This window comes from Embiotoca jacksoni, unplaced genomic scaffold (genome assembly GCF_022577435.1).
Source record: "Embiotoca jacksoni isolate LCO1_2020_lvr unplaced genomic scaffold, fEmbJac1.0.p SCAF_1, whole genome shotgun sequence".
NCBI classification, from domain to species: domain Eukaryota; kingdom Metazoa; phylum Chordata; class Actinopteri; family Embiotocidae; genus Embiotoca; species Embiotoca jacksoni.
In genome coordinates this window covers 24,673,207-24,699,502 of record NW_027185229.1, presented here as the reverse complement: position 1 = coordinate 24,699,502, position 26,296 = coordinate 24,673,207, and the positions used below count along the sequence as shown (strand labels likewise).

At 41.3% G+C, this 26,296-nt stretch overlaps 1 protein-coding gene across 2 annotated transcripts in view; it reads left to right on the top strand.

Moving 5' to 3' along the window:
- Positions 1–10,173: 10,173 nt before the first annotated feature.
- The window catches only part of LOC138198222 (plexin-A2-like), a 75,170-nt gene continuing 59,047 nt past the window's right edge, over positions 10,174–26,296 (top strand). The window contains exons 1-2 of one of the 2 annotated variants that reach the window (XR_011178256.1): positions 10,174–10,492; positions 22,976–24,317. Coding sequence is in view for 1 of the 2 variants with exons in the window: in XM_069149512.1 (XP_069005613.1) it covers positions 23,094–24,317 (1,224 nt within the window). In the remaining variant the exon portion in view is untranslated. The remainder of the gene's footprint in view (positions 10,493–22,975; positions 24,318–26,296) is intronic. The other variant, XM_069149512.1, reaches the window with a different exon arrangement.

Genomic DNA, 26,296 nt, shown 5'->3' with positions numbered 1-26,296 from the left:
GACCTGTGTATTGTGAAAGAATCCAATAATAAGGCTGAAAGTGAGAGAAACCCTGCTGAGATCTGATATATTTATATAATAGAGGCTAATCAGCAGCAATTTTTGGAAGCCAATTTAAGAACATTATTACTCAGTGTCTGTGGAACATTTGTTATTACGCAAATTAAACCTAAATCTCCTCTGACATTTGTGCCGAGGTTTCAACATGCGACCGCTGGAACATCTGCAGAGGAGCAGCTCTCGTACGGCTGCTGCTGATATGGCCGTGACAGACGTTTTCGTCATTTGTTTTCACCTTTACCGAATCCCTCCATCTTAGTTAAGAACCCAATTTTTTACTTCCTCACATTAATGTGCAGCCCCGGGGAAGATTTCAGTCAGTTCCTGTGGAATATTTCACCATATTTTCCTGACAAAAAAAAAAAAAAAGAGAGCCAATTTACAAAGCACACAAAATTACTTTCATCCAATAAGCCAAATGCAAATGAATTCCAGTAAAGAAGGTCAAACATATTCAAGAATTTTCAAGCTCTCTTTAATAAAAGGATCTGGATGTTGGCCTAAATATGAAAGTGCTCTTAAAATATGATGCACAGTGTCCTGAGTGAAAGCTTGGAACACGTCCCTAATGCCTTTCACTTACCTGCTTGATAACAAATTATGGGCTCTAATAAGTTCATTTTAAACTAAATAAAAGTGAATTCATTTGCCTCAGAAAAAAAATCCTTGCTTGACATTTCTCTGAAGAACTCATGGATCTACGGGGCTAAAATGTGTGCAGTGGGCAGGTTACCAGAGCGATTTGGCCTAAAAAGTGTATCCTGCTCCATGGGATATGGGGAAATGCTGAGTGGGCTGATCGCATTCTGTCCACCTGTTCGCAGAGGGATTGACCTCCAGGAACAGGTAGACATCCCAGCAGGGTAGGTTCAAGCTCAAGCCAAGCATGCAGGTAAAGCACAGTCGAGCGATGGAGCCATAAAACCCAGCGTGGAAAAGAGGAGTGAGGTGAACTCGTACCCGAAATTTAACTAAAAGGCAAAGACATGTCAAAAGGGATAGAAAAAAAAAATACACTGAAATCTTGTAAATACAAAGGCCAACATGGTATCGGTATTGCACCGAAGGATGTAAGACACCTGTCAGTCCACTAGGGGATAACGTGTCAGTGTCACATTTTGCCTCACCGAGGCGTAAAAAGTCAAATCCATTATCTTTTAGGCACGACAAGCCAGGTGGTCAGGTTAAAGAAAAGTTCATGGTTTGGCTTAAGATAAGTAATTTTACGTAGGAAACGTTACGTCTGTCATTAAAGGTTCATTATGTAAGTTAAATACTTCACAACTTACTTAGGCTATTCGAAAGAAATTCACATTGACTCTCACAGACTCAAACACTGGTCATCTGGGTGAAAGTCCTGTTTGACCTCCTCCCCATGCTGACTTTATCACTCTTTATACTTGTACTGTCATAAGACCTGCATATTTGACCCTGGTCATACATGTAAACTTTTAATGCCTAGGCGAGACAAAGCGTGACACTGACACGGTGCCCTCTAGTGAACTGATGGGTGTATTACCTGCTTTGATGTTATACCAGTTTGAAACGGTGGAGGAGTCCTCTATTTGATTGTCTCTATATCTGAAAATTTGGGATTCACAGAAAAATTATGTAGCATGCAGTTAAGCAAAACTTATGTTTATTGAGAACAGTGTCGCTGTTCATACTTTCTACTCAGGATGTTATTAGCGAATGGGATAAATATGGTTTGGCGTTTATTATGAAGAAGCCTCAGGAAACTTTGTGTAAATGCCTCTGATTAGTCAGGTTTGTAAAGAAGTTAGTCTCAAGGTTTGACGTGAATAAAATCGGATGACATTTTTTTTCCCTTCACCAATTTTTCTAAGCGTGTAATACACCCATCAGTCCACTAGAGGATACTATGTGAGTGTCATGTTTTGTCTCGCGGGTTGCAATATTTGCCTGTTATTGTGATTTATGTAATTTTGATTCTGAAAACAAAATTTTTCTCCCAAAAACATCAGGGATGATTGATAAACAGGAATCCCGTTTGTAATATTTTATACCTTCTAAATTATAATGACATACATTTTGTGACAGAGCTAATGTAGGCAAATCTCATTTTTACAAATGTAGAATCCAAAATAAATGATGGATGCTAATGACATTGAGAGGAAGATAAACTGAAGTAGGACAAGAATGCAGTTTTTGCCCTAAAGTGTATGAGGGAGCAGAAAGCACAAATGCTCTCCACCTAAAAATAACTAAATGTGGCTGGAGGCATTTAATGATCCAAAATAGATTAACAGCAACCCAACATCATTACAAGAATATTCTGGTCTTTCACTTCTGCCTGGCTTTCTCAATATTTACACTATTGATTTGTTGCATTATAAGCACTGGAATAAATGGGAAGCCACAAAATGTCAGCAAATGTCAGCTGATGAAAATGCATGACTGATGGTCAAACTGTGTTTTCATATCACATTCACACACAATTGGCTCTCACTGTCTGCCCCCCGCCCCGCCCACCAGCCCCTTCACCACCCTTCTCCTGCCTGCATCCATGGGATGCAGCATCCTGAAAAAGACATTCAGAGTCAATGAAGGTAATAAACTAGTGATGAACACTGTGCTCATATAAACAGATCAGAGAACTTCATTTGCAATCTGCTGTAACTGAGGAAAGGGTCGATTTACTCCCAATTCAATCAACGCAGGTGATAAAATCCATAAAGGACAAAATCTTTCGCTCAATTTCTAGTCTGTCAAAACTTAAGAATGAGGTCTTTGTCGTTAGTTTTTAATGTGAGTTTAATGAGCTGAATGTGAGTAGAAAAAATAAGCTGTGCGTGAAGAACAGCTGAAATATGTTTCAACTCAAGCTTGACACATCCTTTCTTACAATGAGTCTTGAAATATTAATGTTTGTTTATGATTTTCTAACTTTGTTTCTTTTTCAATGACGCAGTGACTTTTTATTTTATTTGCTGGGTTAACGTCCTTGGTAGGTCTTGCAAAGGAAATTCATGAAGATGTGAAATATTTAACAGTTCAAATGTTGTGCTGTGTATAAACAGTATTCATAGACGATCAAATCTGATGTTAGAAAAGAGCCTGGAGCAGCTTTTAAGTTATTTCTAAAGGCTATAAACAATTAAGCAGCCGAATTCACTTAAAAAAGTTCTATTGGACAACATTGTGGAGACCGTTACTCACATGACATGCCCATTTCATTTATAGTTTTATTCAATGTTTTTAAAAAGACTCCATGAGTTATTGCAGTTAATACTGGCTGCTACTTTTTCGTGACAAAACAGCCCCATCCAGAAAAAGTACTGAAAATGTGGAGGTCATCTCCCCGACAGTTAAAATGGCATTTACACATGCAGCATTTCATAGATGTTTTTAAATGAATTGTTAATTATTAGAGTGAACTAAAGAAATAAATCAGTCCCTTGATCACCTCTTTTTGGAGGCAATTACAAAGTAAGGGACGAGATTGCAGGCAGTTATATGTTGCTTTACCTATTCAGGAGTAATTACACACTACAGTCGTCACCACAATAAATACTGTTAAACATAAAACAATATAAATGCAAATCTGTTAAACCTTCGGTTCCTGCGTATCTTACCGAGCAGTTAGTCCGCAGTATGTGCCAGGACTTCACACTGTAATTTGCATGCTGTGATTCACACCACTGCATGAGGTGCACTTGTATATAAAGAAACGTGACCAATGAACGAAAACCCTGTGAGGCTGAAGCTGGTGTGTTTTAATCCATTATGTCCAACTGAAACGTGTCTTCTTTTCTGAGACACTATCTTCAGATTCTCTAGTTTTAATGTAAAACTGGGCCTCTTCATGCCTTTTCAGCAAAATCTGGTTATTTGAAATCAGACAAAGAAGAGAGTGTTATTTTGTGTGAAAAGCGATAGAGACAGAAAGGAGGATTCTCACTTCACATATAAAACCACAGGAAAAAGGTGATTTTCTAAAAGTTTGATACGAAAGCGCCACAGCGTTGAGCACAAAGGTATGTCTGAGGATTTAGAAAAAAACAACAACAAAAGCAAACAACCCTGACACTGAAAATGTTGTATACATAAATTAGTTGATGCTTGTGTAACATGGTTAATAATGCTTCTACTTGCAATAGTTTCACGGATTTTGATGCAGTATTCTGTCACTTTAAAAAACTTTTTTGCTGCCTCTAAGAGAACGATGCACCTCATGTTCTCCCCAGTTTAATGTGTCCATGCAAGCAGTAAGATGTGGTTATAACATTGCAAAGATTCTTTTCGGAGTTTGTTCATTCTGGATCATAATTTTATGATCATATAAATGCATAAGTACCTAGAGGAGTTTAGACATGGACAAAGACTTGTGCAATTGTAGTTTTGCATCATCGTTAAGCCTTGTAGTGTTTTTGCATTCCTATTATCATTACATTTTTAAGAACACTCCTGCAATGTTTGTCTGTTATCAGGTATATATTTACGCAGTAATCGATATTGTTTGTCATATGGCCAAGTTTAATCTGTCCATGCAAGCGTATTATTTCTGTTCAAGAACAGTGCAGTGGCCGTGCTGTCTGTCCATTATCAGACTCAACTGGTCCATATCACAATGCAAGATCACACTTGTTACATTTACAAGGAGATTTCTCTGAAAAGAATAAAGTAATGAATTTCTAATCTAAATGCATAGAGTCATTGTTGTTGAACAGGGAAACTGATTGATATAATGATAGTCTGTGGAAGCTTCAGTGCTTGTATTCTCAAGACAAATTTCCCAAGGGGGAATACAACAAGGAAGACACACTCAGACATTTTCATTATACACGTCAACTCATAATTGTACAAAATAGGTGATTATATCTTTCAATGTTGGAATTATGTAAGTCAGTTACACTGACTGCTTCAATATGTTATTCATGTGCAGACGGCTTCACAAATATTGACAACAATATGCAGGAGTAACCAAAATATCAAAATAACTCCAAATATCTTGGATAGCTTTTCATCTAATCTTCTTTTTACAGGTTTATGTAAATGGGCTTCATAATCTGAGAAAATGGATGAGAGAAGTGCGTTGGCAGCTTGGTTGCATCTGGTCCTGCCAAATGTTGTCATTTTTCTTCACCGCTACAACACGATCATATGATTCAGTGACCTCCCCCCCCCACCACCACACTACCGCTCACACAGACACTGTTTTCAGTGCACAGCAGGATTTGTGTGTTGAAAGGCTTCTCCTGTCTTCTTCTAAATGTAAAACTGATCTAAGAGCAAGAATTTAACAGCCATTTTACATTTTTTGCGCTAAGATCCGTCCTCCTCACTGTTCTTAAACTTGTCAAGCCTTCCATTGTCACATTGTATAGTTTACAGTAATAAAAAGAGTCCGTTTACTACTTGAAAAAAACATTGGGTCTTTATTTCAGATAGAGGTAGAAAGAAGGAGGCTTCAAAATGACGACTGTCACTCAGATTTTATCAGCTGTTAATAGCTGGCTGAACTCCATTAGCTCCTTTGGTTGCCTAAAGAAATCCAGATATTGTGCTCAAAGAACACAAACTGCTCTTTAAGACTGTGCAACAGCAACACATTTTTTTTTTTTTACATTATCACACTGCAAAAATGACAGAATGAATGTCAGATTATATGAAAAGTATATGAAAGTAGTGACACATCATCAGCTTGCACATCCATTTTCACAGACGTCTCCTCGACCCTTGTCTGTCCAGGCAGTGTTTTGTCACTTAAAGGATAAGACTGCACGGCCAAAGTTTTTGTCAACAAATCCCCTGGAAAGACCGACAATGTCTTCCTGCCTCTCAGTCGTGTCTGACTTTCCCCGCCTGTCTGCGTGTCTCAGCCCTCAGCTGTTTTGTTACTATGGAAAAGAGCAATCTTTCAAAACAGTTGGCCACTGTAGGTTTTTGAAAATATATTCAAACAGGAGTAAAAAAAAAAACAACAACTTTATTTATAGGATTATTTTCAGCTGCAGATTAGTACACATCTCGTGTTCTAGTGTGGGATGAACTCAACATAAACTACAGTGCACACGTTCATCATATGAAGGTTGTACTGCCATCCTCCTTTAAGCAGCATTTTTAAAGCATTAGTTTTGGTACAACAACGAGGCGCTCTGAAAAAATACAATATATCAGGCTTTGGCTACTTATTTTAGTGGGATAAATTGACACTGCAGTAGGTGTTAAACTCAAGGTTGAGCATTACACTTTCCATGTCAGGATTTTCTAAGCTACACTGCTGGTTTGAAACAGCCACACAAACACATTATTATCCACAGCATGAAGCCTCAGTCTGACCGGCTACATGCACCTAGTTTGGCTTTTCTCTTGGACAGAAAACATCTGTTTGGAAATGTTTATATGGACGGCACAACAGAAAAGAACATTTCTACGAGAAGTCTAAGCAGGAACAAGTGTCAAGGGAATCGATAATTGTTTTCCAGCACAAGCCTCCTTTTGATGAATGTCTCATTAAAATGGGGAGATGATGGATGTGAGCTGGATAACGCCGGGTGGTGTATATGTGGCTGTTTAAGCAAAATGAGGGATATGAGGGCCTCTCAATCCCATTCTTCGCACAGTGAGGTGTAACGGTTAAAACAGAAAAGGTTTTAATGGCTCTCAGTTGTTATTATTCTGTGTGTTATGACAGCTTGATTGGGCCTACGGACGTCTTTCATCGCTGCACCATTTGCATACACCTCCCTTTGCCTCCTTCCAGAGCTTCGTGTTGTTATGGTAATTTTCATGAAGTAGATTGCATCTAGCTGCCTGCTCCACTTGGGTCCTGTCTGAGAGAGAGGCCCGGAGCAACAGCATAATAATCATAATGAACACATCAGAACAATGCCAGAGCAAAATATCACACACACCAGACGCACAAGAGCCGTTTCACTGACCACCTCGGTTACCTCAGTAACTAATTGCAAACGCTGATGAAGCAGTAGATCTCAGTTTGCCCTCAGGTGCTTATTTTCTTTGGAGTTTCAGGTTGACTCATAAGCAGATCTCTACTGTGTGTGAGTGTACGGTGAGGATTATGAGGAGGGTCAGGGTTCATTTCAAAGGAGCACTTAAGTTAATGATCGGGGCATTTCAACCGATCAGATGGCCTCTGGTGAACTGTGCGGTTCTTATGTAATTTCACTATTCATAGTACACAATTAGCATTATTCAGCCTTCTCCCTTCTGTTTCATAAAGCATCTATTGCAAGCTGTGTCCCTGCTATCTTCCTTTTTCTCAGGTTTCATACCACTTTTCCTGTTCTAGTTTTTCTAGGGGGAGTTTTTTTCTCATCCAAACTGAGTGTCTGAGGACAGGCGTTTTTTACAGCCCTTTGATGCAGATTTGTGATTTTGTTGATAAACATTAACTTGTTATGAAGCATGGAAGTGTTTCATTTAGGGCTTAGAGATATCCCAGCATAATAAAGGTTTGAAATCACAGGGCACTTAAAGCACCAATATTAAATCACTGTGGAACACTCTGATCTTTCTCAGTGTGCCTTTGTGAATATTGCACGTGTTGAATTTGTCCTTGAGGACAAAAAGAGTTACATGTAGTATCTTAACACAGCTAAGTAATTAAGTAAGTAAAAGATCATTTTTTTAAAGTATGTTTAATGTGCACAATTATTACTTACAAATAACATAAGTGGCAGCCTTTACTGTCAGAGTCATGGCATCTTTACTGTTTCACTTTCTTTAATTTTATGATATTGTTGAAAAGCTGCTTGACAGCATAAAGAAAATAATTTTTTTGCCAAAAAACAGAAAGCGTTTTTTTTCTTCTACTTCAAGTGCTCCCATAACAATATGACTTGATTTTCTTTTTAAGGGTGTTTAATCATCTTTTATTCACCATCTTTTGATTTGAAAGTGTTAGGTTCATGGTTTTATTTAGTTTTAATCATGTATATTATTATATTAAGTGTTCTAATGTCATAATTAGTTAGTTTAGAAAAAATATTATTATTTTTATAGTTAATTGTAATTATTATTTTTTTTATTTCCTAGGTGCCTGTCTCAGATTGTTTTACTTTTTAAAGTTGCATCATCAGCCTGTCGATGTTAGTCTGATTGATTAATACTGATATCAACATTTGACAGCTTTAAAAAACAAAACAAAAAAAAAACGGATCATGATGTCAGTCAATCCTCTTTTTCTTTTAAGTCAGTAGCTACTGCTATTGGAATTGCTATAATAATCACAAACATTTATCTGAAAATCTAGTTAATTTCAAGTTATATTATCTTGCAACAATCTAGTATCTTCTTTGCCATAAGTGACATATTTCATTGGAAATTCAGACTCTAATGGCACTTTTCAATTGTATTTCAAAGAGATTGCATTATCTGTATGTGCAGCAGTCTCCTTCAGGTGTTCTTCCTATGAGCAGCTAACCTCTGGCTTTTTACTCCGTGAGTCTGCAAGTGTTGCTTTTGAAAGAATGATAGCATGGCAGATTGAAAACTAATTCACAACTGCAATTGCCAGTAGAGTGCAGATAACCATCTGCTACAACTCAGTTACACACTCACAGTGCACATTATGACCAACATTGAAGAACAGCACAAAGACTTGTGTTCCCTTCAGCTTGAACATCATACTTGTCTCGGCATTTCATATGTTATGTCCTTTCCAGCACAATGGACAGCTCCTATACCGAGTAATCTCATACAAATACTAATATTATATTTCAGTACAAACATTAAGGCTTTTTTAAAATTTATTACAAATGAATTTGTTCCAGCCAAATACATCTACATTTTTTTCCCTTTTGTATTTCGTTTTTTCTTTGCTCTCACTTAAAAATGCAGCTTCCCTTCAGCAGCCCAATGTGCATTTGCATACTACGAGCACTGTTCATGTGTCTACAGTGCCGTAAGTGTGAGTTTGCATATTTGTGTTTGTTTATATGTCTTCAGGCGTGTGTGTGTGCATGTGTGTAACAGGGGTTCATGAACCTTAACACCTGACACTGGGCCAGTGAGGAGTAGCTGCCATCTGGTCAGCCCTGAGGGAGTCCGCTGGCCACCCAGAGCTGCTCGGCTCTAACAGGTAGCCCGTCTGACATCTCCAACTCATCTCCAAACCACCAAACAGCAAATAATGAGGGGCAGACAGCTGGCCGATGGACCCTGCGTGCCCCCCTCTACCCCTCCCATACGCACAAGGAAAACTGTCAGAAGTGCCTACTGAGCTTTTCAGCAGTGTAAGCAGTTCTGTGGAAGCAGTGACTTTTAATGGACTCTTGGCTGTCTACTTTTCAATTAAAGGCAGGGATATTAATGCATTATGCAACACCCCCAATCATATGTTTTTAACTATTAAGGAATCAAACATGACTCAAATAATGAAGCCTCTGAAAATGAAAGGATCTGTATGACAGCTGTGTGGTTGCACTATGCTGCCTACAGATGGCGGTGTTTCAAAGGAAACTTGTGCATGCTTTTGTGTGCATTTTATCTCCACTTCTGAATGGAAATAAAACGCAGTGGATTCATTGTAAAATGTGTGAATGGTTATTTGACTTTATAAAGTTTCAAACCGGGCTGCTGTAACATAACTTCCTTTCACCTCAGAGGATGTGTGAATACATGTTTCTATATAACTAAAATACAACCCATTTGTGTCATTTCACAAATGCATAAAGATAGAAACCATTTAACAAATAAGACTATTTTGGACACTGATATGATCTCCATCCTGTGTGCTCCTGATGGGCTAGGACCAAAAGACATTAATGTGGACTCTTTATTTACTGTAGGCCTGATTGATTATATATAATTAGTATTAATTATTAATATTCGTATGCCTTCATGAATAAATTAGCTACAGAAACTTGGATGAGGTCACTTTATGTCTAAAAAGACATAAAAATATATTGCACCGCGCTCAAGTTGTGCCAAAGGATGACGCCACGGAGGTTGGGTCTAAAAGCGCACACTGTACGTGAGGTGCAAGTGAACTAATGGGTGACTTCATGTAGCACCGGCATCCACACACACACACACACACACACACACACACACACACACACACACACACACACACACATATTTACACACACTCACATAGAGAGGGAGGGAGAGAGAGAGAGAGAGAGAGAGAGAGAGAGGTTATGTGTTACAGAAAATGATCAATCCCTGAACGAGGCGGGAGGGTCACTTGATACCGTCTCCTTCTCGGCGGCTGACGGTGGAGATGCTCACTGCTGTCCAGATGACTTTACGAGGTGCGCGTCGCGTCTGCGCGTAGAATGAACTAACCAGTAGTTAATCTCCGCGGTGTCTGGCATCCATACTCATTTACCGACTGACCGACTGTCGGAGACGCGGGACGTTCGCCCGCCCGAAAAAAAAAAAATCCCAGCGACATCACCGGATCTGCGCTACTCATGAATGGGTCTCCCGCTATTTCAAGGTGAGCAGTCTATCCTTTGCTGTTAGCGGCGGAACGGCAGCTCGTAGAGAGGTGTGCACACGGGTAAAGTTGGGTAGACTTCACGCGCTGTGAGGACGCGCTCAGGAGTCCAGGTTTGGTTTAAAAATGCTGCATTTGTTATTTGATCAGAAATGTCTCTACTGACCACCTGTAACAAGCAGATGTGGGCTGATGCTCTGAAAACAGAGCCAGTGCCAATGCCTCAGCTTCAGCACCAAACACATACACAGACAAGAAGCAGAATAACACTGTGGGAAGGTTTGGTGCACATAATTACATTATCAGTGGATACATTTCAGTCCACTTTAGGCTGCAACACCAGTCTGCTTGTGCAGACCCCCCCCACCCCCCCACCAGAACTCTCTTACACGTGGATTATTTTGGGCAGTGCATCAGATCGCTGGTCATCAGGAGAATACCAAAGTGAAGTATTTAGCCTGGAGATAGTGAAGCGTCCACAGCTGCTCTGCCTCCTACTGCAGCTGGAGCTCGTGCAGCCTTGGCAGCCGGGGCAGAGCACGAGCCAACGGGGTGCTGATAAGGCAGGGCAGGAGCAGGAGCTGCAGCCTCTCAGTACGAGAGCGCACACGGCTGTAGCGGTGCCAACCTCAACAATGCTGTTGACCAAGTGTATCTTTGTTTGAGCCCCTGTCTGCATGTGTGTGGCAGTGTGGGGGTGTGAGAAGGGGTGGTGGTAGTTAGATTCACGGCTCTTTGACTCGCACCCCTCATGTAAACCAGATGAACCCCTCTTCTCTCTGTTCGCTCTTTCTGGTCTGGCTTATCAGGCCGGCCAGTTGGACTAGCTTTTATTCTCCTGGCCCCTCCAGAGTGGGTAAAGCCTCTCGTGGAGGGGGAGAGATTGGCTTCTCTCTTGGCGTGCTCATGCCAGCCATGCGCTTCAGCATTTTATCAGTTGCCTGCTAATTTTAGAATTTAAATGAATTTCCACATTAGTTCTCTCTCTTTCTCTTTTGCTGCATTGATAGCAATAAATGAAGTGGAGGTCTGGTCTGTGATGATTTCTGCTCTTCCAAGGTGTAGTTGGGGGGGTTAAATCTATCTAAACTCCTCAGCTGGGCATTTTTGAAAAGGTCACTTTATGCAAAATAGAAAATTACACATTACTTTTGCTCTTAAATGACAAAGCTTTGAGATATCTGTCTGAGATGTGTGCTGTAACAGTAACAGTTTCCCAATCATTCAGGATTATCCACAGACTTCTGTGCGATCAGTTTTTATAGCAACTCTCAGAAAACTATTATGTAGATGAAGTGTAATGTGTAAATTGTTTCTGGAAAGACAAGTTATTTTTTCAGGAGACAACAAATATCTAGTCATTGTTTGGGTAGTGGCTGAAGTTTACAGAAGCAGATATCAAAAAATGTCAAATAGCTCAACATAACTAAGACATTTTTTTTTCTAATTTGGTTAATTTGAATGTAAATCCATATGATATTCCATAATTTAAAATTAGACTGATCCACTGAAGAAAATGAGTTTCTGAAAACTGGCCATTGATCTTTAAGTGCTGTAATTCCTTCATCTTTACCAGCCTTTGTTGAGGCAGTTCTGAGTGCAGAAGGAATGCAGGTGAAACTGCATTATTTTGGAGTCTTCTGACCCTGTAGGCAGTGCTGGACCAGTGTAGGTGAAGTAATTTAGAGCATCTGTCTCTGTCATTTTCACCCACAAGCTACTGTAGGAGTTAAGTGTTATCTCAGACTTCTACAGAGATTAATGAGCTGCTCTTAGTTTGAGAAGATAGATGAAGAAGACAAAAAATAAAACACACGACTTCTTCACTGCAAAAAAAAAAAAGAAGAAAAAAAAGAAAAGAAAACAGCTTTTGATGTAAAATGACCAACAGTTCAAACGGAGACATTGATTTTGAAGTCATTTGAATATCAGGGAGTGCGACATGGGTCAGGAGCAAAGGCGACGCACAGCCGCTGCAATAATGCATCAGGCGAATTAGTGTGTGTAACACAATTACACGGTGTGTGAGTGCACAGCAGCTCACTGCTACTCTCCCATAGCTGGAGACCCCCCACCTCCAAAGGCTCACCCCCTCCACCCACCGCTACCCCCCGTTGCCCATGGAGACACTGATTAAAAATGACTGTTCAGATGCTACAGCCTGAGGAGGAAGAGGAAGAAGTCGGGCCCCAGTCTGTGTGCGTGTGTGTCTGTCTGTGTGTTTTGTGTGTGTGTGTTTTGCGTGTGTGTTAGTGTTTGTATGTGTGCGCGCGCGCGTACTGTATGTGTGTGTTCTCATGCTGGTGTGGTCTTTGCATACTAGTTTATACATTGGAGAGAAGAGACAAGGCGGCAGAAAGAGAGGAGAGTGTGAGGACGGGACTGGAATAAAAGGAAAGGAGAGTAAACAGTGATATGAAACCGACACTGATGGGAGACGAAGAAACAGAGAGAGAACAAAATACTGCACATCATCAAGCACAGCCGATATGCTGCTGTCCTTACTCTTTCGCTCCCTCATCCCCTTTTCAATCTTCATGCTTCCGCTTATTTCAGTGTGTGATCTGGGCCTGGAGGGAGGTGGATATACAGGTGAAGGAGAGGAACCCTACAGGAGTAGAGGGGAGTACGAAGTGGAAATAGATAGGTAGCAGGAGTGAGAAAAAGGCAGGAATAGAAAGACAGAGGGAGAGAGAAAGAGAGGTGGTAATAAAAAGTGGAAAGCGTGCAGCTCACCTGCCAGATGGCAGCTTTGGCAGCGCTCAGCATGCAGTGATGGCGGTCTTGCAATATGGCGCATTGCTTCCAGATTGTCACACCGTTGTTGATACAAACTGTGCAATAACTTTGCTGATGTGTGTGTTTTGCATGATTTTCTTTGGCACTGGAGTAAGCAGACAGCGTATGTTGGTAGAGAAAGCTGACAAAGTTCAGTGACGCAATGTGTTTGAAGAGTTTGTAATCTCTTTTTTTTCTTCAAGGGAAACTTTACACATAAAGATCTGTTTAGTCATTATGAGTTAATGAAAACAGTCGTACAATATCTTCTGTGTCTCTGGAGAACTAAACATTTTCAACTCGGTAAGTTTGAAGGATGTCGGTATTTGCCAGACCTGGAAGATCTCAATTAACATTAATGCAGGAGCTACTTTTTTTGGAACTCAACTCATTTTAATAGACAACAAAAGTTAGGATATCTTCTGCATTGATGTTTACATTTCTACAAAATTTTGTCTTTTTTAGTTCTCCCACAGCCCAAATCTCAAAATGTGTAACAGCTCTATTGGTCCACAGCCACACATTGTTATTTTTGGCCTATTGTTTTGTATTAGCCTGCATTCATGTGACATGCCTTCGGACGTACCTACAAGGTGTTTTAGGTTTAGGCTGCAAAACTGCTTGGTTAGGTTTAGGAAAAGATAGTTTGGGTTAAAGTAAATATCTTACTTCAGTTTCGTTACATACATAAGTTAAGTTATGCATGTTATGTAACTTAAATACAGTATGTAAGTTTACTTAATTATGTTACTGAAAATAAATTTGTGTTGACTTTTGCTTTTTAATGGACTCTAACACCAGTTTCTTGGGTGAAAGCCCTGTTTGATTCATTCAACCACCCACAATTTCTTCTTTCTGCTGACTTTCGTGACTTTGTACACATGACTTCCTTCTTTGACAACCCATCTCAAATGTAGGCATCTCACAATAGTAGAGCCGTAACTGTGAAACTAATTTGTTTTGCGATGTGGACCAACATAGCTATTACATGTTTTAATGTGAGACTAGGCTGCCTCCCAACAGAACTAAAATATTAAATTGCTGAAGTAGTAAGCACTTTAACAAGTAATTCATGTGAGATTTAGAAGCTTTCATAATACAATTTTTTGTTTAGTATGTCCCTTGATGAGGGAACAAAATAATAATAATGATCATGAAACATTCAAACTAGCAGTTAGTTACATGTGAAAATTTGTTACAGGAATGGAAATACAAAAACAGGTCAGTGAAGTTTGTTACATGACACAGAAAAATGTATGTAAATATGCCATACATTTTCTCCTGTGGTTTAACCAAATCTGCCAGTTCACGTAAAACGATGTATTTTCCTGCCACATTTAGCCAACATGTCCAACTCACATCACTTCTAAAACATGACAGCTTTGAACTGCTTCCTTAATCTATGTGATTTGTGACAGGCTGATTATCAACCAGCCATTAAAAAGGGAGAAAGATTAAAGAAGTGACCTGTCTTTGGCAATTATGCTACTTGCCAATATTTTAAGATATACAGTATTTGATAAATTGTTAAAGTGGATTTGGTTTTAAGAGGTCTGCTAATGATGAGTAAAGAATATAAATGCTGTTGAAGTGACAACTTTAAAACAAAATGTTGGTCACATTAGTCCGGTCTTTGGCCTTCACGTGGTCACTTAAATATTCAACAATAAGTAATATAAGTACAGTATAAGAAGTCACATTTACAGCATTTAATGATCGATTCTAAGTATGACTTGGTGTGTTTCTTTACGACAAGGTTAAAAAAAAAAAAAAAAAGACGTTATTTCCTTATGCCAACTTAACATCCCTGGTTACAATCTGTTCAGGACGGACAACAGAGAAACCACATAGAGACTGAGAGTATACGAAGTTGAATTACTACTTCCCAAAATATAAAAAATACTCCACAACCTGTAAATTGACCTCATCTCCACTTCACAGAAAAACCTGAAACTTCCCAGTTTCAAAGAACATGAGTTAAAGTTTTGGCTATTAACCATTAAATCAGTTTTTTTTTTTTTTTAAACAATGAGTAAGCAAAACAATAATGGGAGAAGTTGAAGATCACAAATCTGTCACTTTAAACCAAACTGCACTGAATTACAGAACACAATCTCCGCTAACGGATGCCAGTAAATTGCTTTTCTTTAGTAACTTGAGAAGAAAGAGTATTTAGGGGAAACCGCTGAATGCATTGTTTGGGTAGGTCGTAGAAAAAAAGTAAATGACCAGTGCCTGAAAAATGCCCTGCGTGGTTGTTCAGCGGGAACATTGTAAATTGGTCCTCGTCAGGTGACCTAAAACATGCCCCAGAAGCCGAGACTACACGGACCAAAACTGAGACTGCTGTAGTGATCAGCCCATGGCAGCAGCAAACCAGGTGGGACAGGACTTAATAGACTTGGAGGATTCAATTTTAATTTGAAGATCAAGTCCTATTAAGAAGGACAGGTTGTAGCAAGGGGGAATGTTCTCTGCTGTGTATTCCCTGTAAATGTTCTACTGTTTCCCCAGTATGTGTCATCCCTGAAGGAGCTTTTGTATAAAAAAAAAAAGAAAAAAAAAAAAAAGAAAAAGACTATATAAAAAAAGATTTCAAAAACCTGTTTCCCATTTGCCTCCCAGTCCAATTTGAGTGAAATTCACCTGTGTTTGCGGTCCTGGTAAAACTCGGGCCCACAAGGGTGCTGTACTTCTAACCAGGCTATTTCTATTTCTGAACATTCGGGACATTTTCTGAGCATCTTCTCAAGATCAAGTGAGAGACTTAGGAAATGGGAAAGAGTTTGTGACTATGTTGGAATTAGAAACAGGCCGGGCTGGACCGACCGTGGAGACAGACTGAGATAATCTGGGCAGATGCTTGTATTTGTACAGCTTTTGGTGAATGGCCACCAAAGGCCTTATTTGCACTGCGGATTAAATGTTAAATGGGTTTTTGGAGCTGCAGATACTTAGAGGGAAAGTTGTCGAATTGTATAACATGCAGCCTTTCTCCTCCTCTTTCCTGTTCTTCTCTTCCTCGCTCGCCGTCTTTTGCTGTCTCCTCTTGCTCACAGTGATTTGTCAGCAGTGGATGTAGCAGCTGTTCCTTTTGCATTGTAATTTCTTTGATCGTAATTATTCGTGCCAGCTACCTCCAACCTTGGCATCCTCCACCCCACGAAGCCATATGGGCAAAATGGGAGGGAGCCGAGGAAACATACAGGCTTCATTGGAATAAGTTCTTTGATTTCTGTGTGTGCAGTGGTGTGGGAATTATGGACATATGTGCTTCACAGCTTCACATTGATGCTCTGCATCACTGTATTTGATTATTTTTCTCATTCATACACTCGCTGAGGTCTAGTTTCTACCAAATGTAATGTATTTTCCCTGTCAGATCTCCATGATTTATGCATGCAAAAGCAATATAGCCCGGCACATCTGTAAGCGAATCAGTATGAGCAGATATATGGCTTTGCGCTACAGAAAAAAACAGTGTCAACTCAGGCACAAAAAAAAAGCCAGACTCAGAAGATGGGAGCACACAATCAAATTGCAGCCATGCTAGAGGCTGAATATCAGGCTGGTAGTTGTTGAGCCAAATAAAAATGGTTAAAAGAAAGAGCTCTCAGTACAACAAGACAACTAGCTGTTCTGTATTTGTCTCAGGGCTACAGAGCAGCGGTGACATTTTACCACCTTCTCTTTTCCCCTCAGTGGCACTGCCCACAGATCGCTCCAAACCCTGGTCGAACTCCTCTGTTTACCCCTTGTTCTTCCTTCTTGCACTTAAGCAACACAAAGGATGAGGGGTGCTGGGCAGCCGATGCAGCAGAGCATCGCATGCACATGCTGTGTGGCTCCGAAGAGAACACAGCTCACTCTGTCTTCTTCTGCGATCGCTGAATAATAGAAGACCCTCTATTGCACTCGAACTGCACGGGTTTTCATCACAGCGCTGGAGGTCACTTTGACTCGCCCCTCTATGCTCATCATATATGCAACGCGAGGGCTTCGGCAGTTGAGATGAGCCAGCTTGAGGTCACCATTAACCAGGGAAGACCGACAATGAGATTTATGGAAGAGGAGACAGAGCTGAGAAGAGGGAACTGAGGAGAAAGACATGCATGGTTAAATCTGTCTGTGGCAGCAGTGCCCTTCATCTGGTCCCTGCTCTTAACAGCAATTTCAGATATAGTACTGTATCTGCATGTATAATGCACACGCCCTGAGATAATGCCATGCATTGCAGAGGAGGCTGCTGACTGTGTTGTGGTGATGTGTGGGAATTGTTCCCCTATGTCACATTTGCCTCTGCCCCGGTTCCTTGCAGCATCCTGCAGTTATTAGGACCGAAGCGTGTTGCGATGACATAGCGTTGTTTTACCGTTCCCCACAGACGTCCTCCGCTACCCTACCGTCAAGATTAGTGGCTGGCTGGAGAGTACTAAAACCTGCAATATTGGCGCTGCCCAATAAACTAAACAACAACCGGTGGAAGAAAAAAGCAATTATGGTTCATTTTTGTTAAAATAAAATAATGCTGGGGCACACAGACATGCCAGGAGAGCTGCCAATAAAACTAAATGAATTTACAGCAATTTACGCTTGTTTCCAGAGAACTCGCATCACACAGTGTTAGCACCATTAGTCTAAATACAGGCTCCAAGACTCCCCCCCCCCCCCCCCGACTGAGAGAAATGTCTGGGGGAAGAGCTGCTGTTTGAATTTACATTGTAGAACATAATGATAGAAATTAACCACAGGCCAACTGTCATAAAATTTCTCTGAGCGGCATCAAAGTGAGGATATCCTGTGGGTATCTGCAGCGTGAGCATCCATGCTACACATTATGTCCTCCGAGGCCTGAGTCTGTGTTTCTGGGGGGGGGGGGGGAATTCGAAGGCGGAGCTCATTGCCCTGGGCTTCCCCTCTACGATGTAGCCGCAGATAAAACCTGATCACAAAACACCGCTTTTTTTCAATAAAACCCACTGGTCCCTTGTGATTCAATATGACATTCATTTAAAAGTCATCGTTAATAAAGACGGCATTTTCATGTCCTAATTCCCCGACTCATCACTGTAGGTACCAGCGACAGCCCCTGGCTCTGGCTTGCTGGCTCTCTCCTCCCTCCTGTCTCTGCCACGTTTGACCTACTTCTGTCTCCACAACATTGTAAACAGATCTACTAATTGACTTCATTTATTCATTTGGAAGTCAAGTTCTGTTGCGACTGGCGCCCTCCCAGCCCATTCATGTGTAATGTGTACAACGCCGACCCTTCCCCCATTGACCCGCCTCTATTTGCTGAAAACCCCAGACAAAAGTATCCCATGTGAGTTTATGTACTTTACATGGAACATTTTTACAGAGGAAGTGCAGCAAATATTTCTTTCTCTAAATTTAAAATGTTCTCCAAAAAGAAACTTTACAAACTTCCATCAAGAGCAACATCTCCGCAAATCTTACGGACAAAAAAAACCCCTTCAGCACAGCATGCTTCAGCACAGCACGCTTCAGCACAGCCAGCTTGTAATCATGAGGACAGAAGCTGTTATGACTATTGTAGTTCAGACACTTTTCCGCCCCCGTGGTCTTACACTGTTATTGCCTCCGTGCAGCCTTATAAATCTAGGCCACAAAAAACAACAGCAACTAAAAAAAAAAAAAAAATGTTTTATCACCTCTGATGCGAGTGACGATGACTCCTATTGTTGACTAAGTGTGAGAACAGAGATGTATCTTACGAGCTTTTCAATCCGGCACAAATCTATAATCCAAAACATAAACAAGATAAACTTCAATGCCATGCTGTTGGAACTAAATCTCTTTTTCTTTAAGTGAATAAAATCACGTCGTGCCATTGTGTTACTGATGTTTAAAATAAAACCTCTTCAACATGCGTATGCTTCAAGAATGCAGACACATTGAACTTAAAGACAATGCGTTTTGACATTATGAGCTGGGTTTTAACACGGTATTATGAACATATTATGTCTCTGCCTTCAAAACTGCAATCTTCAATACAACAGAAAATATGAAAATAGAACTTTACTACAAAAGGAATGCTGACAAAACACAACATTATGTTGTCAAACTTGAGCGGGTAGTGCAAATGATGCGCACGGACAACCTAACAAAGAAATGTCTCCTCTGAACATCTTAGCTCATCTCTGATCGCAGATGCGTCAAACACGAGATAAAAAAAAAAAAAAAAGTGACTGTCCCTTCTGTCCCGTGAATCATGCCTAACAGGGTGCTACAGAAGCTATGACAGCATTTCACCTCAATAAAAGCTGAACCCATAGGATAGATTTGGTTCCACTGATCTTGATCCCGGTCAAAGGGTCGTGTTTGTGGAGCACAAGAGGCTGGCTTCTGCCTCCTCTGCGTTGTGATTGGTTTCCGCTGAGAGCTCGTGTCCCCAGAGGCCTCGGCAAACCATGTTCCTGTGTGTGAGTGTGAATGAGTCACGTCTGGGCTGGAGTGTGTCTGAGTGGCGAGGCGGAGAATTCAGCGGGGAGGACTGTGCAGGGCGAAGAGCTGTCTCTGTAATCCAGGGTAAACACTGAGCAGCATGACTGCACGCCTTAGACGTGACCAAAGCCGGCAGAACAGAAATGGATGAAACGATGAGGCTGCTGCTTGCCTGCATGCATGCCCAGCCCCGTTTGCCACCAGCGCTTCCTAATTTCTCTGTTTTTCCTGTTTGTTTCGTAACTGCTCTGAGAATTTGACCGTAGACTCTGGACACTGCATTAACGTGAGTGCCTGTTGTTTCAGGTCATATCAAACACAAACCTGGGTTTGCAAATATCATTTGATCTGCTATTTGCTGTCGGACCTCAAGAGCGCCGTCTTATCTATCATTTCTAGTTGAGAAAAGGACAGCGCTTAAGGTTCTGATAAGATTAAAATGCAAATTACACCAAAGGTCTTCACCCGCAAGTTTGTAATGATTTTTAACAAGAGAAATTTAGAATAACAGGATTCTGTTGGACACCACAAAGTAGAGACAACCCGAGCTGATTCAGTAAACACAAAATCACTTCTCTGCTTCTCTTATGGCAGCTCCAGAAGGTGAACAAAGAATTCAGTTAGATTTCTGTGATCAAACTCGCCCACTTTCAAACAGCTCTTAAGTGCTTAACATGGTATTCCATTACTGAAGAAACCTAGCTGAAAAAGCAGAAGATTGAGAAAAAGGTTTGGACTGCAGGGAGTCGAGGGGTTTCTGATGACCACCGATTTAGGCTGTTTGCTTTACTTAAAAACCAGCACATGTTTGGAAAAAGATTGTATACTTTACTCTTCTGAAGATATTTCTAAATGCCTAACTACCGTTTTCATCAGGTTTCACATTAGGAGGACAAACGAAGACAGAAACGGGCTCAGGGACTCATCAGCTTGCAAATCAGATGATTTGAGGGATTTTCAGAAGGAATTTGTTGGACACCATTTAACACAAAATAAAGAAGATGTAAATATTAGAGCCAACATGTCCTGCCAAATCTCAGCTTGCAGAGAACTAATAAAAGTAAATCGTTTTTGTGTCCAATCAGAAAAAAAATGGTGAAGAAAAGTAAAGCGGAGACAAAGCAGTGTCACTAAGATTGATTCATTTGGATCTTGACAAATATCATCTGTTATAAAGTAAAACAAATGTTGAACTTCAGATTTAAATGCGGCTATGCAGGGTGTGACAGAGAGCACTCTTTGGTGGTCAATTACTGCGAGAGTTGCTCACACTGAGCCTGCCAAATTGAGCAGTGTAGGTCGAGGCACACGAGTGACTTCTCCCCCTTGTGCGAGCGTGGTCGGGACAGATGGACAGGAGATGCTGGAGTGGAGCTGGAGTCGGCCCAGCCTGCTCAGTATCAGTCCATCCGCTCCTTCCCTGGCTCCAGCTCAACTCAGCCGGACGTCCTGTTTGTCAGCCAATGGAGAGCACCCACCGCATCATGACCCCAGCATTAGGATCTGACATGGCTGTCTTCATTTAACCTTTACTTATACCAGGAAGTCTCACTGAGAAAACACTCTGTTTAAGGTAGCTGCAGCCAAAAAAGACAGTTGCCATTTAGCTATAACCTTCTCTCATTGGGCGGGATTTCTTCAGAGAAAATTTAGAAGCATTTCACTGAAGGGGGTTGGTTTTGTTAAAGGTCCCACATTTGTCACTTTTCTGGAGTCATAACAATATATATTTGTGGTTTAAGTACCAAAACCATCTCAATATAGTTTTACATCTCCTCTCCTGAGCTTGTTCTTCTGGATCTACTAAGAAAAGCTTCTCTTATAATTGGCTTTTTCTTCTCTGAGTGACGCACGTCCAGACCAACCACAGATTTTCTCCGGGCTTGTAATTTGCCAGCTCCGTGATGGAGGAGGAACTCCTCGGTGAGTCTCCCATGGAAAAGGTTGGACAGTGGGCCGTGCTGGGAGCGGACATATAACATGAGCTTGAGTTTGTGACATCACAAACTTACTTACAGAAGTCCAAACAACTCGTCCAAACTGCAGAGTTGCTAAACACCGGTTGTGTGCATTTCTCCACGGACAGAGTGTTTTTTACCTTTTCCTGGTATTTAAACATCATCTAGACCTGCTATATAATCAAAAAAGAAATGAAAATCGGAATTTATACAATGTGGGGTTAGTGTTATTAGAACACTGTGTAGATGCTTTCGGTGTGGTAAGTAAGACGACAAAGCGGGAGCTAGAAACAAGCTTTGAGGGCCAAATCGGAGAAGCTTCTGGTGGCACACAGAAAGGATTTAGAGTGATGTAGGTGTCTTAATTTATGGTGCCTCCTCCTACACAGGCAGTTTTATTACTCCATTAATGGACTTTGATGAAGTAACGGCATATGTGAAGCCACTTTATCTACGATGCTTGCATCACCTTCGCTAAACATGTCTTTATTTTGAGATGAAACCTGTTTTTTGTGACAAATTGCCTTATTTTGTCTCATCTACATGACAAATACTTTGCATCAGATTAAAACGAATGTTATACTGTATAATCGTTATGTAAAAACAGTGAGCCCAACAAACATCCTTTGCCATGTTTCTAACTCGTTTATCCTTCAGTCCATCGTGTGTTTGACGGACATTGTTTGTCCCCTGGACAATATGTAGAAATATCTACATAAAATATGCTAATTAAATTAAAAAGGGAAGTGTGAGAGTTGATGCTGCCTGGCACTGAATCTCTAATGACGCTGCCATCCCTGGAAAAAGCCTGATTAATTTAGGAATGTCGGCTGCAGTGGAGAGTGATTAATTTCTCCTGGATTCAACCATTTAAACGAACAAGGCAGAGGGGAGAAAGGAAAACAGGGAACCCAGAATATGGATGCATAATTAATACATTTGGATCATTCAATTAGCCACCCAAACAGAGGGAACACACGGCTGCATTGTGTCACTGCTTTGTTCAAGTAATAGGCCAGAGTTAGATCTCTCTTACACAGAGGCGAATATAATGAGCCCCCCTGTTGATAGGGGAAATATTGGACCATCTCTCAGGCTAGTAAATAAGGGAAGACAGATTGAACAAATGATTACATGTTTCTTTGATGTCTCATCTGTCTGACTAAGCCCAGATAGAGGAGAAATCAAGCACATATATGTCTAGTTTTTTGATGAAGTGTTGAATGAAACACTTTTTCACACTCGAAAGAGTATACAAACAAATGTCTCTTTTCTTTTTCAGAATGATGTGAAGATCACTAAAGGAGGACGAGACCACACTTCAGATTATCTTTTCGAGTGCAATCCTGCTCTCCGCTGCCACACGATCTCATTTGTCTGAGCTCGTTATTTCGTAAGGGATGGGAACATGCTTGGATAAAGGATGGACTTACTGCGGCCTCACTAAAGGTCACGGTCCTATAAAGGTCATGTCATGGCCCCTGGCTCTGTGGCTACTGACACTAATCTCTGTGACTCAAAAGATGACTCTTGGGCAGACTCTGAACACCTTCCAATCCGAAAGGAGGGAGTGGTCGCTGAACCACTTGACGGTGCATCAGTCTACTGGGTCTCTGTACATCGGCGCCACAAACCGAATCTACAAGTTGTCGGCTAATCTCACCCTCCTGGTGTCTCACGATACAGGGCCAGAGTACGACAACAAAGCATGCTACCCTCCACTGATTGTGCAGCCCTGCTCTGAGCTTTTGGCCTCTACTGACAATGTTAACAAACTGCTGCTTATTGACTACTCTCACAACAGGCTGCTGGCCTGCGGCAGTCTCTACCAGGGTGTCTGTAAGCTGATGAGGCTGGATGACTTGTTTATCCTTGTGGAGCCCACGCACAAGAAAGAGCACTACCTGTCCAGTGACAACCAGACGGGGACGATGTACGGGGTGGTCGTTCCCTCTCAGGGTCTGGATGCCACCCTGTACATCGGCACTGCTGTCGGCGGTAAACAGGACTACTTCCCGACCATCTCCAGCCGTAAACTGCCTCGGGACCCAGAATCCTCGGCCATGTTGGACTACGAGCTCCACACCGACTTTGTTTCATCTCTCATCAAAATCCCCTCAGACACACTGGCTCTCGTCCCGCACTTTGACATCTACTACATCTACGGCTTTGCCAGCGGCAGCTTTGTCTACTTCATGACCGTCCAGCCGGAGACTCCAGAGAACGGCATGCCTGCAGGTGGCTCCCCGGGCGACCTGTTTTACACATCGCGCATCATACGCCTCTGCAAAGGTGACAAGAAGTTCCACTCGTACGTGTCACTTCCTGTGGGGTGCGTACACAGAGGCGAGGAGTACCGTCTGCTGCAGGCGGCGTACCTGTCCAAGGCCGGCAGGGTTCTGGCAAAGTCGCTGAACATTAGCGCTCAGGAGGACGTGCTTTTTACCGTGTTCTCCAAAGGACAAAAGCAGTACCATGACCCTCCAGATCACTCTGCTCTCTGCATCTTCACCATCCAAGACATCAACACACGCATTAAGGAGCGCCTGCAGTCCTGCTATCAGGGGGAGGGAAACCTGGAGCTGCACTGGCTGCTGGGAAAGGACGTGCAGTGCACCAAGGCGGTAGGTGGACTCTATAAAACATATTCAGACCAAATATGAAGCCTCTATAGTAGCAAGCAGGAATTATATAGATTTAGTGAAATTTGGCACTTTGATTATCCCACAACTGTGATTGCAGCCTAAACAGCTGATACGCAGGCAGCCTGCGCTATGCTGAAGACACCATTCAGGTTTCAGGATCCCGTGAGAGCAGAAGAGCTGGAGGAGATTAATTCCACAATGCTAATCAGAGGAGTTTTGTATGGAGCTTTGATTTCATTCAGGGGTTTGGGCACCGACTCCCGCCTCCTTCTCCTCCCCGTCTCCTTCCCTCTGCTCTTGTCGCTGTCAGCAGTATTTGAACCCTCTGAGACCTGTTCTTGATCTTAAGAAAAGGGCTTTCTTGTAAATGTCCAAGTCGATGCCTCTGTGAAAGCTGTAATTCTGCATAATGAGCGGCTTTCATGGAAACAAGTTGAAAGTGAACAATGAAAACAATGATACTCATCACATAAATTGCTCGGGTGGTTCCCAACATGTACTTTGATTCCACCATGCCATCAAACAAATACGATGTAATGTTATTCATAAAGGGGACTGAAGGAGAAAAGAGATACATAATAATTCAATAATTAACTCTCACTGTGCAGTTAAACTGTACACCAAACACCATTTGTTTATTTTGACAAGATGCCAATAAATTGTTTCTTTGGTTGCATAAAATAATTACTCAGTGAAAGATTAACAGCCAAGTAAATCCCGAGATGCAAAAGTACTGAAATAACTGTTCCTACCTTTACCAATATTCTAAACATGTGCTCAATCACTGCTTGAAAATATGATTCTATTCTGGTGCTCCTCTTGTTAGTGTTCTGGTGGTCCTTCTGGAAATAACTCCACAACCAAACAGATTTTAGGCCTCAAAGAGAGGTACGTTTGGAGGCGTGCCTGGTTTGACTGACATCCCTGTGTTGCAGTCAGATTCCTGGCGGGGGCCAAAGTGTCTTTGAGTTCTACGTCAGATTCACTATTCGCTCTTCCTTAACCTGCACAAATATGGTCAAAAGATAAAATGGCAACGGCCGAAATACCAGACCGGAGGGTTCAAAATAACATTTCACAAACCACTGTGACATCATGATGGGTTGCCACTTGGGTTGTATATGGGCAGATGGGTGCTTTAAGCTGAATGCAAATGTCAACATGCTTACGTGCTCCATTTAATGACATTTGACAATTAGCTTTAATTTTGTCCGTGTACAACTGAGGCTGATAGTAAAATCAATATGTTTTATATTTGCTAGTATTTGCTCTTCAACCAAAGTTAAATCTAGGCATGATGATGACACCAGAGTAAAGTGTCTGTCCCAAATATCCTGGCAATGCACCTAAATGTCAACAATTCACTTACAATCACAAGAGCCAACTTCATGGCAGCCCTGGAGACACTTTAAGATGCACCATCTCGGAACTATGAATATCTGTCAGAAATTTATGGACCATCCAATAGTAGTTGAGACCTTTCACAAAAAAGCACACCTGATGTCTGTAAAAAATAAAATATACAGGTACATGTTGGGAAATATTCACTGGGTTAGAGAAAACCTTGATCTGCTGGGAAAACCAGAAGCTGTTGCAACACAGAAGCAAGGGCATCAACAAAATCATTACAACTGAGCCACAGGAAACCATAAATATCTGCACTAAATTGTATAGCAATCCATCTAACAGCTGGGAAGAAATTTCAGTCCAAAACGAAATAATGAAACAAAAGACTTTTACTGGCATTCCTAGAGCTACACTGCTGAGAATTGGCTAGAGACAATATACTCTCACCACCAATAGATAGATGAATCCCTTATAGTTTGTGATGCTCATTTCCTGGGATTTGAAAAGGTGTGACATAAAAAATTCAGCAGCAGAATTACAGACAAAGGCGGCCAGCCATTCAGCTGTCAAAATAAATGTTTAAAAGGATAGATATTCACTCGTGTGCAATG